Source organism: Octopus bimaculoides, chromosome 7 (genome assembly GCF_046866305.1).
Source record: "Octopus bimaculoides isolate indiv1 chromosome 7, ASM4686630v1, whole genome shotgun sequence".
Classification (NCBI taxonomy): Eukaryota; Metazoa; Mollusca; class Cephalopoda; order Octopoda; family Octopodidae; genus Octopus; species Octopus bimaculoides.
In genome coordinates, this window is record NC_142934.1 from 35,093,318 (window position 1) to 35,107,331 (window position 14,014).

Here is a 14,014-nt window from a genome sequence, read left to right on the forward strand (position 1 = left end):
TAAAAACAGGAGGAAACAAGACTGAAATTGTGAAAAGAAAAACAAAAGAAAATGAAGGAGATCAAGAAATGAAATATAAAATAATCAGTTTATGATTTGCTTTAATATAACAATTGAATTATGTTTGAATAACAATCTATACAGTAATTAAAGTTTTCACCAACATTAAGGGACATCTGGCTGCTAACTCGACTTAAAAGGTTAGACTACCATACAGAGCTACCATATTCTGACTCTACAGCAGTGCAAGGAAATCAAAACAAGTGTGAAAACATACCAGTTTTGATAGTTCTGAAGACCATGTGTTCATGGTGATGATTTTCTCTGGAGCTACCCAATGTTGGTATATCCACTGAAGGGCCATGATAGCTTCTTGACCTTCTGGGGTTGGGTCACCACCAATGAGGACCCGGTCTGGGCAAAGAAGATCCTTAATGGCTGTTCCTTCAGCCAAGAACTCTGGATTGGACAGAATCTGAAACAAGAAACCAACTTAAAGGAGGGAATCTTTTAACTAACAACAACCACACACACAAAGCAAAAATATTATTTCACTTTACACAAAATTTTTTAATCATCTCCACATGTTATATATTTGTGCATACGTTTAGAATGTTATCTCTCTCTTTAGCTATTTATTTAGACTTTCTGTCAAACCACCATTTTTACTCTTTATAAATATATATATATATATATATATATATATATATATATATATATATATATAAAGATAGATAGATAGATAGATAGAAAGATGTATATTTGCATATATGTATATATATTTGTATGTATGTATATATATATATATATATATATTTGCATATATATATATATATATATATATATATATATATATAGATTATAACTAATTTCAACTTGTCCTAAGTATCTGCAGTTGCAGGTCAAAGCAAGATGTACTTGTACATATATATATATATATATATATATATATATATATATATATATATATATATATATATATATATATTTGTATGTATGTGTGTGTGTATATATATATGCATATATAGGTATATGATAGGATTGCTTCAATATTTCAGGGGTAGTCTGAAATATCTAAGCAACCAAGGGATAGTTAAATCCGAAGGCACTCCTGGAGATTACTTGTGTGGGTACCCTCTTTGTTAGAAGGTATCCAGAGGCAGGTAATGGAGAAACAAACACAAGAAGAAGCAAGTCAATTGGGCTAGTTAGCCATTGATTTAATTATGTGGAGATTATATAGAGTCATTTACGATCGTTTCGATGTGCCAAATGGTTTGGCAGATCTCTTCAGAATTTTGAGAAGTGTGTGTGTGTGTGTGTGTGTCTGTGCGTGCGTGTTTGCTGAGTGCCACAGGCCAAGTCTGCGGATGGTGCAAAGTCTCTTCTAGACCTAGAGTTACGTGGTGGTGGAATAGTACGGGAACAAAGCCATTAGAGCAAAGAAACAGGCCTGGAAAGCGTGGAAGGGTGGGGGTAGCGGACAACTGTACCAGGTAGCCAAAAGGGAGGTTGGGCGGCAGGTATACATAGCCAAGGGTTAAGCAGAAAAGAAGTTTGCCAATGTCCAGTGACGTGAGGACCAAAGAACTGAAGTATTTCGGATTGCAATACAGTGTGTGAGAGATAATTGTGATGTCACAGGAGAGAAATGTGTCCGCATGGATGATGGTGTACTTGCATTTAATGATTCAGAAAAGAAAGAGGCTTGGAGAAGCCATTATGAAAGACTGCTGAATATGAAGAATGAATGGGAGGAGGAGAGCCTGCCAAATGTTGACCCAGTAGAGGGACCAGCTATCCGAATAGTCAGCTCCCTGGTAGATAAAGCAATTAAGGGTATGAAGCCAGGAAAAGCCCCCAGGACCATCAGGAATCACTGCTGAGATACTTAAAATATCTGATGGTGTGGGCTATGACTTAGTCACCTACATTGTAAACCAGGTTGTTCATGGTGGAGTCATACCCAATGACTGGTGTAGCAGTATCATAGTCAATTGCTACAAGGGTAAAGGTGATGCTTTAGATAGAAATACCTACAGGGGTATCAAACTGCTGGATCAGGTGATAAAGGTCACAGAGAGGGTCATAGCCCAACTCATTAGGGAGAGAGTCTGCTTAGATGAGATGCAGTTCAGTTTTGTACCAGGTAAAAACACCACTGATGCTATATTCCTGGTGCGGCAACTGCAGGAGAAATACCTAGCTAAAGATAAACCCCTATACTTAGCTTTTGTGGACTTTTGTGAAGCACGACCTTCGAACATTGGGCCTCACTGAGGAAATGACTAGTGACCGAGACCTTTAGAGATATGGTGTGCTTGAGAAGACCCGACAAGCTAAGTGAGACCATAACCTGTGGCCTATGCCAATGGTGTATAACCAACCCACTTATGAGTACCCTTCATTCATTAGACAATAAACTTTGCTTACAAGGACCTGTTGAGGCAAGTGAAATCAAAATTGGTGATGTGGCCGATGACAGTACCACCTGATTGGCACTCATGCCAGTGGAACATTAAAAGCACCATATGTGCATGATCGTTGCCAGGGATACTCACTGGCTCTCGTGACAGTGGCACATAAAAGCACCCACTATACTCTTGGAGTGGTTGACATAAAGAAGGGCATCCCGGTGTAGTAACTTTGCCAGATCAGATTGGAGCCTGGTGCAGCCTTCTGGCTAGCCAGTCCTCAGTCAAACCGTCCAATCCATGCTAGCATGGAAAGCGGACGTTAAATGACAATGATGATACATACACACACATATATATGCCGATAAGTGACCAAGACCTTTAGAGATATGCTATGCCTAAGAAGACCCAGCAAGCCAAGTGAGATCACAACCATGGTCAATGCTAGTGCCTGCTGACTGGTCCCATGCCAGTGGCATGTAAAAAGCACCATTCAACAGTGGCCGAGGCCAGTACCACCTGACTGGCCCTAGTGCCAGTGGCACGTAAAAAACACCCACTATACTCTTAGAGCAGTTGGTGTTAGGAAGGGCATCCAGCTGTAGAAACATTAAGAGATCAGATTGGAGCCTGGTGCAGCCTTCTGGCTTGCCAGCCCTCAGTCAAACCGTCCAACCATGCCAGCATGGAAAGTGAATGTTAAACGATGATGACGATGATGATGATGATGATGATATACATATATAATTTGTGAAGATATCATTAATTCTGTTATTATCCAGTAACAATTCAAAAATGATAATAACAGAATCAATAATATAGGCGATTTCTGTTGTTGTCATCAGTGTATTTTGACGATTTAAATAAGAGTTTTGACTGTTATTTTCAGCAGGTGGACATACTTAGTGTGTCCTTTGATTAATTTTAATCATTCAGCTATTTAATGCCCTTTTTGGGGCCTGCATGATAGCTATCACAAAATGAAAGTAAAATCATTATGAGGAGGAATTTTTATTAAACAAACAAAAGCAAAGCATTACAACGACCAAAGTTGTAAGAACTTCTGAAGTCTTAATAGATTTTAATAAATAAAGTCATGTGAAACAGTTGAACAAACATGTAAATAATTTAAAAAGAAAAAAGACTGTCAAAGAATTTTTTTCAAAAAATTGCAGAAATCTGTCCTGATCAAGAGGCCTATCTGCCAGGGAAGGCATGGGCTGACATGGAATAAACAAAAATTTATATAAGACATTCTATTGTAAAAATTTCCCGACATCTATGGAAGAAAATGAAAGACATTATCTATAGTTTTATTGTTTCACTACATTGGTAAAGTTATAATAAATCTTAATACAGTGATTTGAAAACAAATATAAAAACACTTTACCTTTCACTTGTTAGTTTTACATCTGTTGTTGGACATATTGTAAAAGTTTTGACTGAGCATATAATAGTTCATTCACTAAAGCATATGTGTTAAATGATAGGTAAAATTTAGAGAACAAAGTATTAAAATTCGCTGTTCCCATCAGGTGTAACTTTAGCCTGCAGTCTTTGTTTCAGCTCTTCAAATACCACATTTAACCCCTTTAGCTTGGTCCTTTCCCCTTGTTTCTTTCTTTGTAGGGTGTTGATATGCTTTCATAGTTCATTCACTGATTGCTTTATCCATCTTTTCCACCAAGGTTCTTTCACTGGCCTTGAAGATACTTAAACTTCTCAACTTGTCTCAGTGATGTTCCATTAACATGCAGGGTGCACTGAGAAGACTTTCTTGAGATGACCAATGTTCTAGTCTTTGCAACACTAATTCTGATCCCTACCTTGCAGCATTTGTCAGCAAATCCATTCACTGCATGCTGAAGAAGGAAGCTAAAGTAACTTAGGGCCATAATCATAAGTGATGGGAAGCGGGAGGTTGAATTGGATGCTAGAATTGCAGGTGTTGGCATAGGAATGTGCTAACTCCAGCATTTGATCATCATACTAACATGAGAAAAGAAAAAACAAAGGCCAGTTATATACAATAGAATGTCAGGAAATCATATTTTCCAAATAAAAAGTATCAAATATTTACTAATATCTAGTCTTCCTCCAAAACAGCACTATATCCTATATGGTATTTCCTTCTACATTATTAAGCAAAAAAATGGATAAATTAATTCTTATTTATATTCTTCACTGATACATATATTTACATGAACCTAATATCTATTTGTATTTAAATTTTATTATTATTGAAGTTATTACATGCTACATAAATTAACAGGGATGTTGTTTTGATGTTTTGCAAAAACAAGCCTCCTCAAATCTCAAGAATCTTTCTTAGGATTCTTGCAGAATAGAGAATTGTTCTTTTCTGCAGTTTGAAGATGATGATGATATATATATATATATAATTCGAATGGAGGCAAAGTAAGCAGGAAACTATAGGAATTTGTTTTAATGGCTGGAGGGTAATTATGTGATTTGTCCTTTTCTATGTTTTCTGTATATTCTTTATATTTTTTTGTATCATATAAACATCCTGATGAGGGGAGTGTCTGTTTCTTTTAAAATTTAAAATATGAAATATATATCATGTTACCTAGACACATCTCCGAAACGGCCCGTCAATGGAATTTTTGGTTCCTTTAAATATTATCCTGGTATTTTAATATGTCCTTTTAATGTTTTATATCAAACTTTTTGCTATACCTTTGTATTGTAACTTGTAAATTTTTATTTCATAATATCATATCGTGTGAATTTATAATTCACCGTGGGTTATTTCATATCGATTTCTTCATATCTATTTATGTATCTATATATCTATTATATATTTATATATTTTTAAATGTCAACGTATTTTTTTATATATTTACGTGTTCATATGTCTATGTATGATTTTATACTTGTATTATTAGGAATGTTTATATTGTTTTATTAATATGGAAGAATATACACATATATATTGAATCATCTGCTGGATAATTGGTCATGCTTCTTTAATTTTGAATAGTTTGACTGAGGACTGGTGAACCAGAGGCTGCATGTGCCGGTGGCACGTGAAAAATAACATTCGAGTGTGGTCGTTGCCAGTGCTGCTGGACTAGATCCCATGCAGGTAGCACATAAAAACACCTTTTGTGTGTGGTTGTTGCCAGAACCGCCTGACTGGCCTTCGTGCCGGTTGCACATAAAAAGCACCCACTACACTCTTGGAGTGGTTGGCGTTAGGAAGCGCATCCAGCTGTAGAAACTTTGCCAGATCAGATTGAGCCTGGTGCAGCCACTGGCTCACCAGTCCTCAATCAAACCGTCCAACTCATGCCAGCATGGAAAGTGGATGTTAAACAACGATGATGATGATGATATATATATATATATATATATATATATATATATAGAGAGAGAGAGAGAGAGACAGACAGACAGACAGATAGACAGAGAGAGAGAGTGCATGGTTATGTGTAAACAAACCACCTATAGACAAGTTAGATGTTGTTACTATATCAATCCTGATGAAGCAGTCTTATGAAAAGCAAACAACCTTTGACAATCCAATATTTTTATCGGTATCTAGGATTACAGTGTCCAAAGTGACCTTCCTTGTGTAAAACAGTAAGGTATAATTTAATGAAGATTTGGCAACTGTTTCTAGAAGTTGAAAAATCACATTGAAACTCTTTTGTTGGTTCAAAGATGGTTAAAGACAGCAGATATACTTAAAGGGTCAGTAATTGAACAAAGGATTCTTTAATTGAGTGATGTGTAAATGAAATATTATCTCTTTTATCCCTGTTAATCCCACAATCATCTCACACACAGTCAAATGAATCAGTACTTTAATAGAAAAATAAAAATAAAAATGAAAAAACCCAACTAACTGTGTACATCAGGCCAGACTTGATATTAGCCCTAAGAATATTGGTGATACTTTCAGCAGCTTTTACTGGTACAGTGCTCTTTTCTACGACAATCTTGGAGCTTTTTGCCACCTCAGCAATCTGCCGAGCTGCTCCTTCAATATATTTAAGATCAGCAGCTCGACCCTGAAAACAGAAAAGATGAGAATTCAACTTTGAATAAAATAAAATTATTGACAAATAAATAAATATATATATATATATATATATATATATATATATATATATATATATATATATATATGTATGTGTGTGTGTGTGTGTGTGTGTGTGTGTGTGTGTGTGTGTATATAGTCTGCAGATGCCAAACCAGCAAGGGGAAACTGCTGACCTCCCCTGTTCGAAGGTTATAAAGGACACAGGTTTCGTGTGTCACATAGCTAGCTAGAGGCGATGGCTTCTTGGAGCTAATTCACGGCAGCTTTCGTCCTAATTTTGGGACTGCCATGTTGGCTTGGCGATAACTATTATATACATATATATAATTATATGTATTTCTTCTATCTTAATGAATAAAAATTCTTCGGATAGAATAAATGGGTTAATAGAAACCAATGTTGCAAGGAACACAAAATAACTTTGGTGTTGTTCCTGTTTTTAAGGCAGGAACTCCTTGAAATTTTGGGTATTTGAGTATATTTAAAAATTTAAGGAATGGAGAAAACGCATGTTATAATTGCATACTTTATTCCTACATATGTTTCAAAGGATTACAACCTATGTGATCCATAGGGATCTGTGATATTAAAATTGTAACCTTCTCATCAGGGAAAGCATGGGAATCATCTTAAACGTAAGACATTATGACCGAGTATGAAAACAATAGATGGATAAGGTTATGACGTGATTCATTTGAAAAAAACCGTTAGAGAATTGGACGCTACCAGATAGTAGGTTGGACAACACATACATATAAATGTATGAAAACATACATGCATACATAAATATATATACACATATACACACATACATACATATATATACACATATGTATGTGTGTATATATATATATATATATATATATATATATATATATACACACACATACATACAGATATATGTACATACATACAGACGCTAATCACGCATACATATGGATTTATACAAATACATACACAATTATATATACATACATATACATAGATATGTACACATATACACACATATATACCTACAAACGTACGTACACACACCCACACAAGTATACATATACACATACATACACACAGATACACTCACACACACACATATCTATATATATATATAAATAAAAATATACACATATATATATATATATATATATATATATATATATATATATATATATATATATATATACATATATATAAATATATCATCATAATCATCATCATCATTTAACGTCCGCTTTCCATGCTAGCATGGGTTGGACGACTTGACTGAGGACTGGTGAAACCGGATGGCAACACCAGGCTCCAATCTAAATTTGGCAGAGTTTCTACAGCTGGATGCCCTTCCTAACGCCAACCACTCAGAGAGTGTAGTAGGTGCTTTTACGTGTCACCTGCACGAAGGCCAGTCAGGCGATACTGGCAACGGCCACGCTCGAAATGGTGTCTTTTATGTGCCACCCGCACAAGCCAGTCCAGGGGCACTGGCAACGATCTCGCTCGAAAATCCTACAGAAGCCAGTCAGGCGGTACTGGCAACGGCCACGCTCAAAATGGTGCATCTTATGTGCCACCCGCACAAGAGCCAGTCCAGGGGCACTGGCAACGATCTCACTTGGCTTGCCGGGTCTTCTCACACACAGCACATTTCCAAAGGTCTTGGTCAGTAGTCATCGCCTCGGTGAGGCCCAATGTACGAAGGTCTTGCCTCACCACCTCAGCCTAGGTCTTCCTGGGCCTACCTCTTCCACGGGTTCCCTCAACTGTTAGGGTGTGACACTTTTTCACACAGCTATCCTCATCCATTCTCACCACATGTCCATACCAGCGCAATCGTCTCTCTTGCACACCACAACTGATGCTTCTAATGTTCAGCTTTTCTCTCAAGATACTTACACTCTGACGGGTATTCACATTGACATTACACATCCAATGGAGCATACTGGCTTCATTCCTTGCGAGCTTACGTATGTCCTCAGCAGTTACAGCCCATGTTTCACTGCCATGTAGCATGGCTGTTCGTACACATGCGTCATACAGTCTGCCTTTTACTCTGAGTGAGAGTCCCTTTGTCGCCAGCAGGGATAAGAGCTCTCTAAACTTTGCCCAGGCTATTCTTATTCTAGCAGCTACACTTTCAGTGCACCCACCCCTACTACTAACTTGGTCGCTCAGATAGCGGAAGCTATCGACTACCTCTAGTTTTTCACCCTGGAATGAGATAGAAGTTGTTTCCTGTTTGTTTACAGTCTTTATTGCACCTGAACATCTGCCACAAAGAAAAACTAACTTCCTAGTTAACCTGCCTTTGATGTTGCTGCACCTCTTATGTGTCCATAGCTTGCACCGGGTACATCTTATAGAGTTACTACCTACTCCTTTTCTACATACTGAGCAGGGCCATCTACCTGTAGGAGTTTGTGTTTTATCTACCTTCCTACTTATTAGGATTTTGGTTTTAGCTAGGTTGACTCTAAGGCCCTTCAATTCTAGACCTTGCTTCCACACCTGAAACTTCTCCTCTAGTTCTGATAGTGACTCCGCAATTAGGGCAAGGTCATCAGCATAGAGGAGCTCCCAGGGGCAACCTGTCTTGAACTCCTCTGTGATTGCCTGGAGGACGATGATAAATAAGAGGGGGCTGAGGACGGAACCTTGGTGGACCCCTACCTCTACCCGGAAGTCATTGCTGTACTCATTTCCAACCCTCACCTTACTGGCAGCATCTCTGTACATGGCTTGCACGGCTCTCACTAACCATTCTTCTATCCCAAGTTTCCTCATTGACCACCAGATAAGGGATCGGGGGACCCTGTCAAAGGCTTTCTCCATGTCAACGAAAGCCAGGTACAGAGGTTTATCCTTGGCTAGGTATTTCTCCTGCAGCTGTCTTAGTAGAAATAAGGCATCAGTAGTGCTTTTACCTGGCACAAACCCAAACTGCATCTCATCTAAATTGATTCGCTCCCTCTCTGTAACTTTCATAACCTGATCTAACAGCTTGATGCCTTTGTAATTATTTGTAATCTAAAGCGTCACCTTTACCTTTGTAGCAGTTGACTATGATGCTGCTACACCAGTCATTGGGTATGACTCCTTCGTGTATCACCTGGTTCGTAATACGGGTGACTAGGCTATAGCCAACACTGCCAGATATTTTGAGCATCTCTGCAGTGATTCCTGATGGGCCGGGGGCTTTCCCGGTCTTCATACTCTTGATTGCTTTATCTACCCTGGTACTATCAACTCGGATAGCTGGTCCCTCTGTTGGGTCGACATACGGCAGGCTCTCTTCCTCCCATTCATTCTCTTTATTAAGCAATCTATCGTAGTGGCATCTCCAAACCTCTTTCTTTGCATCCTCGTTTAGTGCAAGCGTACCATCATCCATGCGAACACATTTCTCTCCTACGACATCACTATTCTCTCTCCTACACTGTCTTGCAACACGAAATACCTCGAGTCTTTGGTCCTCACGGCGCAGAACATTGGCAAATCTTTTCTTATCTGCTTCCCCTCTGGCTAAATAAACCTGTCGCCTAGCCTCCCTTCTGGCACATTGGTACAATTCCCTGCTACCACCGTTCTTCCAGTCCTTCCAAGCCTGTTTCTTTTGTCTAATAGCCCTGTCTACCTCCTTGTTCCACCACCACGTTACTCTGGGTCGAGAGGGGACCTTACACCACCCACAGATCTGGTCGGTGGCTTTCAACAGGTTGTCCTGCAGAAATCTCCAATTGTCTTCCACGTTGTATGATGCTATATCCCCTCCTATTTCGTTAAATGCTTCAAGTAACTTGTCTCTAAGTCTCTGTCCATTTGCAGGGTCTTTAAGCTTCCACACCCTTCTCCTCCAAGCCGGTCTAATTCTGGGCACCCATTTTGCCTTGATCCCAAAGTCGCTAACTACTAATCTATGTTGTGGGGTACATTCTTTGCCAGGGTAGGTTTTGGCATTTATAAGCTGCCCTCTTTCCCTATTTCTGGCGAGGATGTAGTCGATTTGGCTAGAGTGTCTGCCGGAGCGGTAGGTGATTAGGTGACTGGCAGGTTTCCTGAAGTTGGTATTGCAGACCATAAGATCGGTTGCATCACAGAACTCCAGCAGTCTGGTTCCCTCCTCGTTGCGGGAACCGAAGCCATAGCCTCCATGTATGCCATGGAAGCCTCCAGCACGACGTCCGACATGACCATTGAAGTCTCCAGCCACAAAGAGAAGGTCCCTGTCACTCGTCGACGAGGTAGTTTGCAAGAGGGATACACAGACACACACATATATATATACATATACATACATACATATACATACACATGTGGACATACACACTCACATAAACTTGTATACAGAATCATATACACACATGTATATTTACACACACACATACATCTAAATATGGACATGTATTTTTTTATAAAAAATACATCTACACAAATATGCTCCCATACTTATTCACAAGTACACTCATATATGAATATTTAGATAAACCTATGTGTAAATAAATACATCTTTACACGAAAATGTACATACATCCAAAAAATCATACGTAAATGCATATTGATATATTTTTTAAAAAATAATATTAATAAGAGTAAACATAAGGGTAAAAGTAAAAATATAAATGATAATGCGTATATGTACACAAAAAAGTCAATAGAAACACCTCTAGTTTATACAAAACCCTGAATATGTATACACAGACACACACATATACATTTTCTCTCACAGATACACGCGTATATATAAAAAAACACCCATACCGGTATATTCAAACGTACATAAATTTTGTATGTTTTGGTTGTTACAAGAGTTTATCAAGATTTAAAATATGCTCTAATTTAGGTTAATAAATTACGAAAGTTTAGATAAATAATTTGAATCGTAAATAATTTTAATCTACTAACCTTTGAGGGAATAATAGTATGTTTTATTAGAACTATTTGAAGAATTTACTTATTACGGGTAAATATGATAGCGTTTAAAAAAAATTGACTGTTATTTAAATGCTGAAAATGTATGTTTTTGCCAGTGTTTACATCTGTAAGAATGTTCTATGAAAGTATTTACCAGATTATTCTTTGAAAATAAAATGAAGAGGAGTTCTGTAACACAAATATTGCAAGATTTTCCACCCTTTTCATATGGCTTAGAAATAGAAAGAATAAGCCAGTCTAGTTTAAATTTAATGTTATTTCCGATACTTTCCCTGATGAGGTTACAATTTTAATATCACAGATCCCTATGGATCACATAGGTTGTAATAAAGTATGCAATTATAACATGCGTTTTCTCCATTCCTTCAATTTTTATATATATATATATATATAAGGCGAAGGTAGAAACTCCATAAGATATACCCAGTGTAAGCTTGTAAGCTATGGACACATAAAAGGTGCAGCAATATCAAAGGAAGGTTAACTGGGAAGATAGTTTTGTGTGTGGCGGATGCACAGGGGCAATAAACACCGAAGATGTACAGAAAACAGATTCCACTACATGTCAGGGGGAAAACCTAGAAGTAGTTGATAGTTTTATGTTGTACAGGTCGGGAAGCGTGAATACTATATCTTATTTAAAATGTTTTCGATCGTAAGTTATAACAAATACTATTGTTTCTTAATTAAAAGCTATGATGATAATCTTGTTACTTATAACTTAATTATAAATATTTATCACTAAGTATAACTCTTATTTTAGGCTGCGTAAATGTTATGATGCATACATACCAAGACGCTGAATGTTCAATACGTACATGTATGTTGAAGATATAGATTCGTATTCTTTTGACCGTTACATAAAAAAATACAGTTTCATAAATATACAGAAATAAATGCAACAAGTTGAAAGAAATGAGAAGTAAAAGGAATTAAATTTCTACATTAGTTTATTATAAACATTTGGCATTTATAGAACCATTAGAAATAAAGTCATTTTGTCGTAGAGAATTACGACTTAAAATTTACACTAACTAATCTTTCAATTCTAACTACAAGAATTCACAACAATTCAATATTGTTGGAATTGAGTATTGAACATGGCATAAATATTAGCCGATACTCAAGAGGGTGAGTGTCGTGGATTTGAATGGCAATCCAACGATCACTTGAGAGTGAGTGTCATTGATTTGAATGACAGTCCAACGATCACTGGAGAGTTTCCCAAAAATCGGGGTTTTTATAACTGCTCATACACGAATTCTAGAACCGTACTTCACGAAAGACTTCTTCAATGAAGTTCAGAATTCGCATATGGGCAGTAATTTTTAACCAATGAGAAATCAGTAATTTTTCCTGTTCAGGCAAACGAACCTACGTTCTCTCTTATGAGTTTGCTACAATAGCTTCCATTACCTCAGTGACCAAGTCAGTAGCAGGGGGAGATGCTCTGAGAGCATAGCAGCTAGAATAAGAATAGCCTGGACAAAGTTCATGCTTGTAAGAAAGGGCCTCTCACTCAAAGTGAAAGGGAGACTGTATGAAGCATGTGTGCTAACAGCCATGCTACACGGCTATGAAACATGGGCTGTGACTGCTGAGGACATGCATAGGCTTGAAAGAAATGAAGCTAGTATGCTCTGCTGGATGTGTAATGTCAGTGTGCATACATGACAGAGTTAAGCACCCCGAGAAAAAAGTTAGACATAAGAAGCATCAGATGTGATGTGCAAGAGGAACAACTGCACTGGTATGATCATATGGATGTTGCATATGGATGAGGATGGTGGTGTAAAGAAGTGTCACACCCTAACAGTGGAGGAAACCTGTGAAAGAGGTGGATCCAGGAAGATATGAGATGACATGCTGAAGCACGACCTTTGAACATTGGGCCTCACAGAGGCATTTGGAGACTATGCTTGAGAAGATCCAGCAAGCCAAGTGAGATCGTAGCCATGCCTGATGCCAGTGTTGCATAACTGGCTCATTTAAAAGTACCCTTCAATCATCAAGCAATATGCTATGCTTAAGAAGACCTGTAGAGTCAAGTGAAATCGAAGTCATGGCTGATGCCAGTGCTGCCTGACTGGAACCTGTGCCGGTGCACGTACAATGCACTATTCAAGTATGGTTGATGCCAGTGGCACATAAAAAGCACCCACTACACTCCTGGAGTGGTTGGCATTACGAAGGGCATCCAGCTGTAGAAACATGGCCAGATTAGAATGGAGCCTGGTGCAGTCTCCTGACTTGCCAGTCCTCAGTCAAACTGTCCAACCCTTGCCAGCATGGAAAATGGACATTGAATGATGATGATAAAAAAATATATATACATGATACATACATATATATATAATATATTAGGGGAGAATTCACAAAAAAACAAAAGACAAAGACATGTGGTGTAGACAACAAACAGAAATATTAGTTTAACGTTCAGGAAGTGAAAAAGTCTTTAACATTTTGAGCCTATGCTCTTCCACAGAAAGGAACACAGAAAGAAACAAGGAGAGAAAATATAGAATGTGTAATGGCTAGCGATCTATCATGGCGAATGCCGGACAGAGGGGTCACACAGGAGAGCTAAGAAAAAGGGGAAATAATAAAG

The 14,014-nt window shown here is 37.8% G+C and overlaps 1 protein-coding gene across 1 annotated transcript in view; it reads right to left on the minus strand.

Moving 5' to 3' along the window:
* The window catches only part of LOC106872643 (UDP-glucose 6-dehydrogenase), a 111,350-nt gene that overhangs the window by 42,542 nt on the left and 54,794 nt on the right, over positions 1 to 14,014 (minus strand). The window contains exons 3-4 of the mRNA XM_089355152.1: positions 6,287 to 6,451; positions 278 to 475 (exon numbers count right to left, since the gene is read on the minus strand). Of these exons, the coding sequence (XP_089211278.1) occupies positions 278 to 475; positions 6,287 to 6,451 (363 nt within the window). The remainder of the gene's footprint in view (positions 1 to 277; positions 476 to 6,286; positions 6,452 to 14,014) is intronic.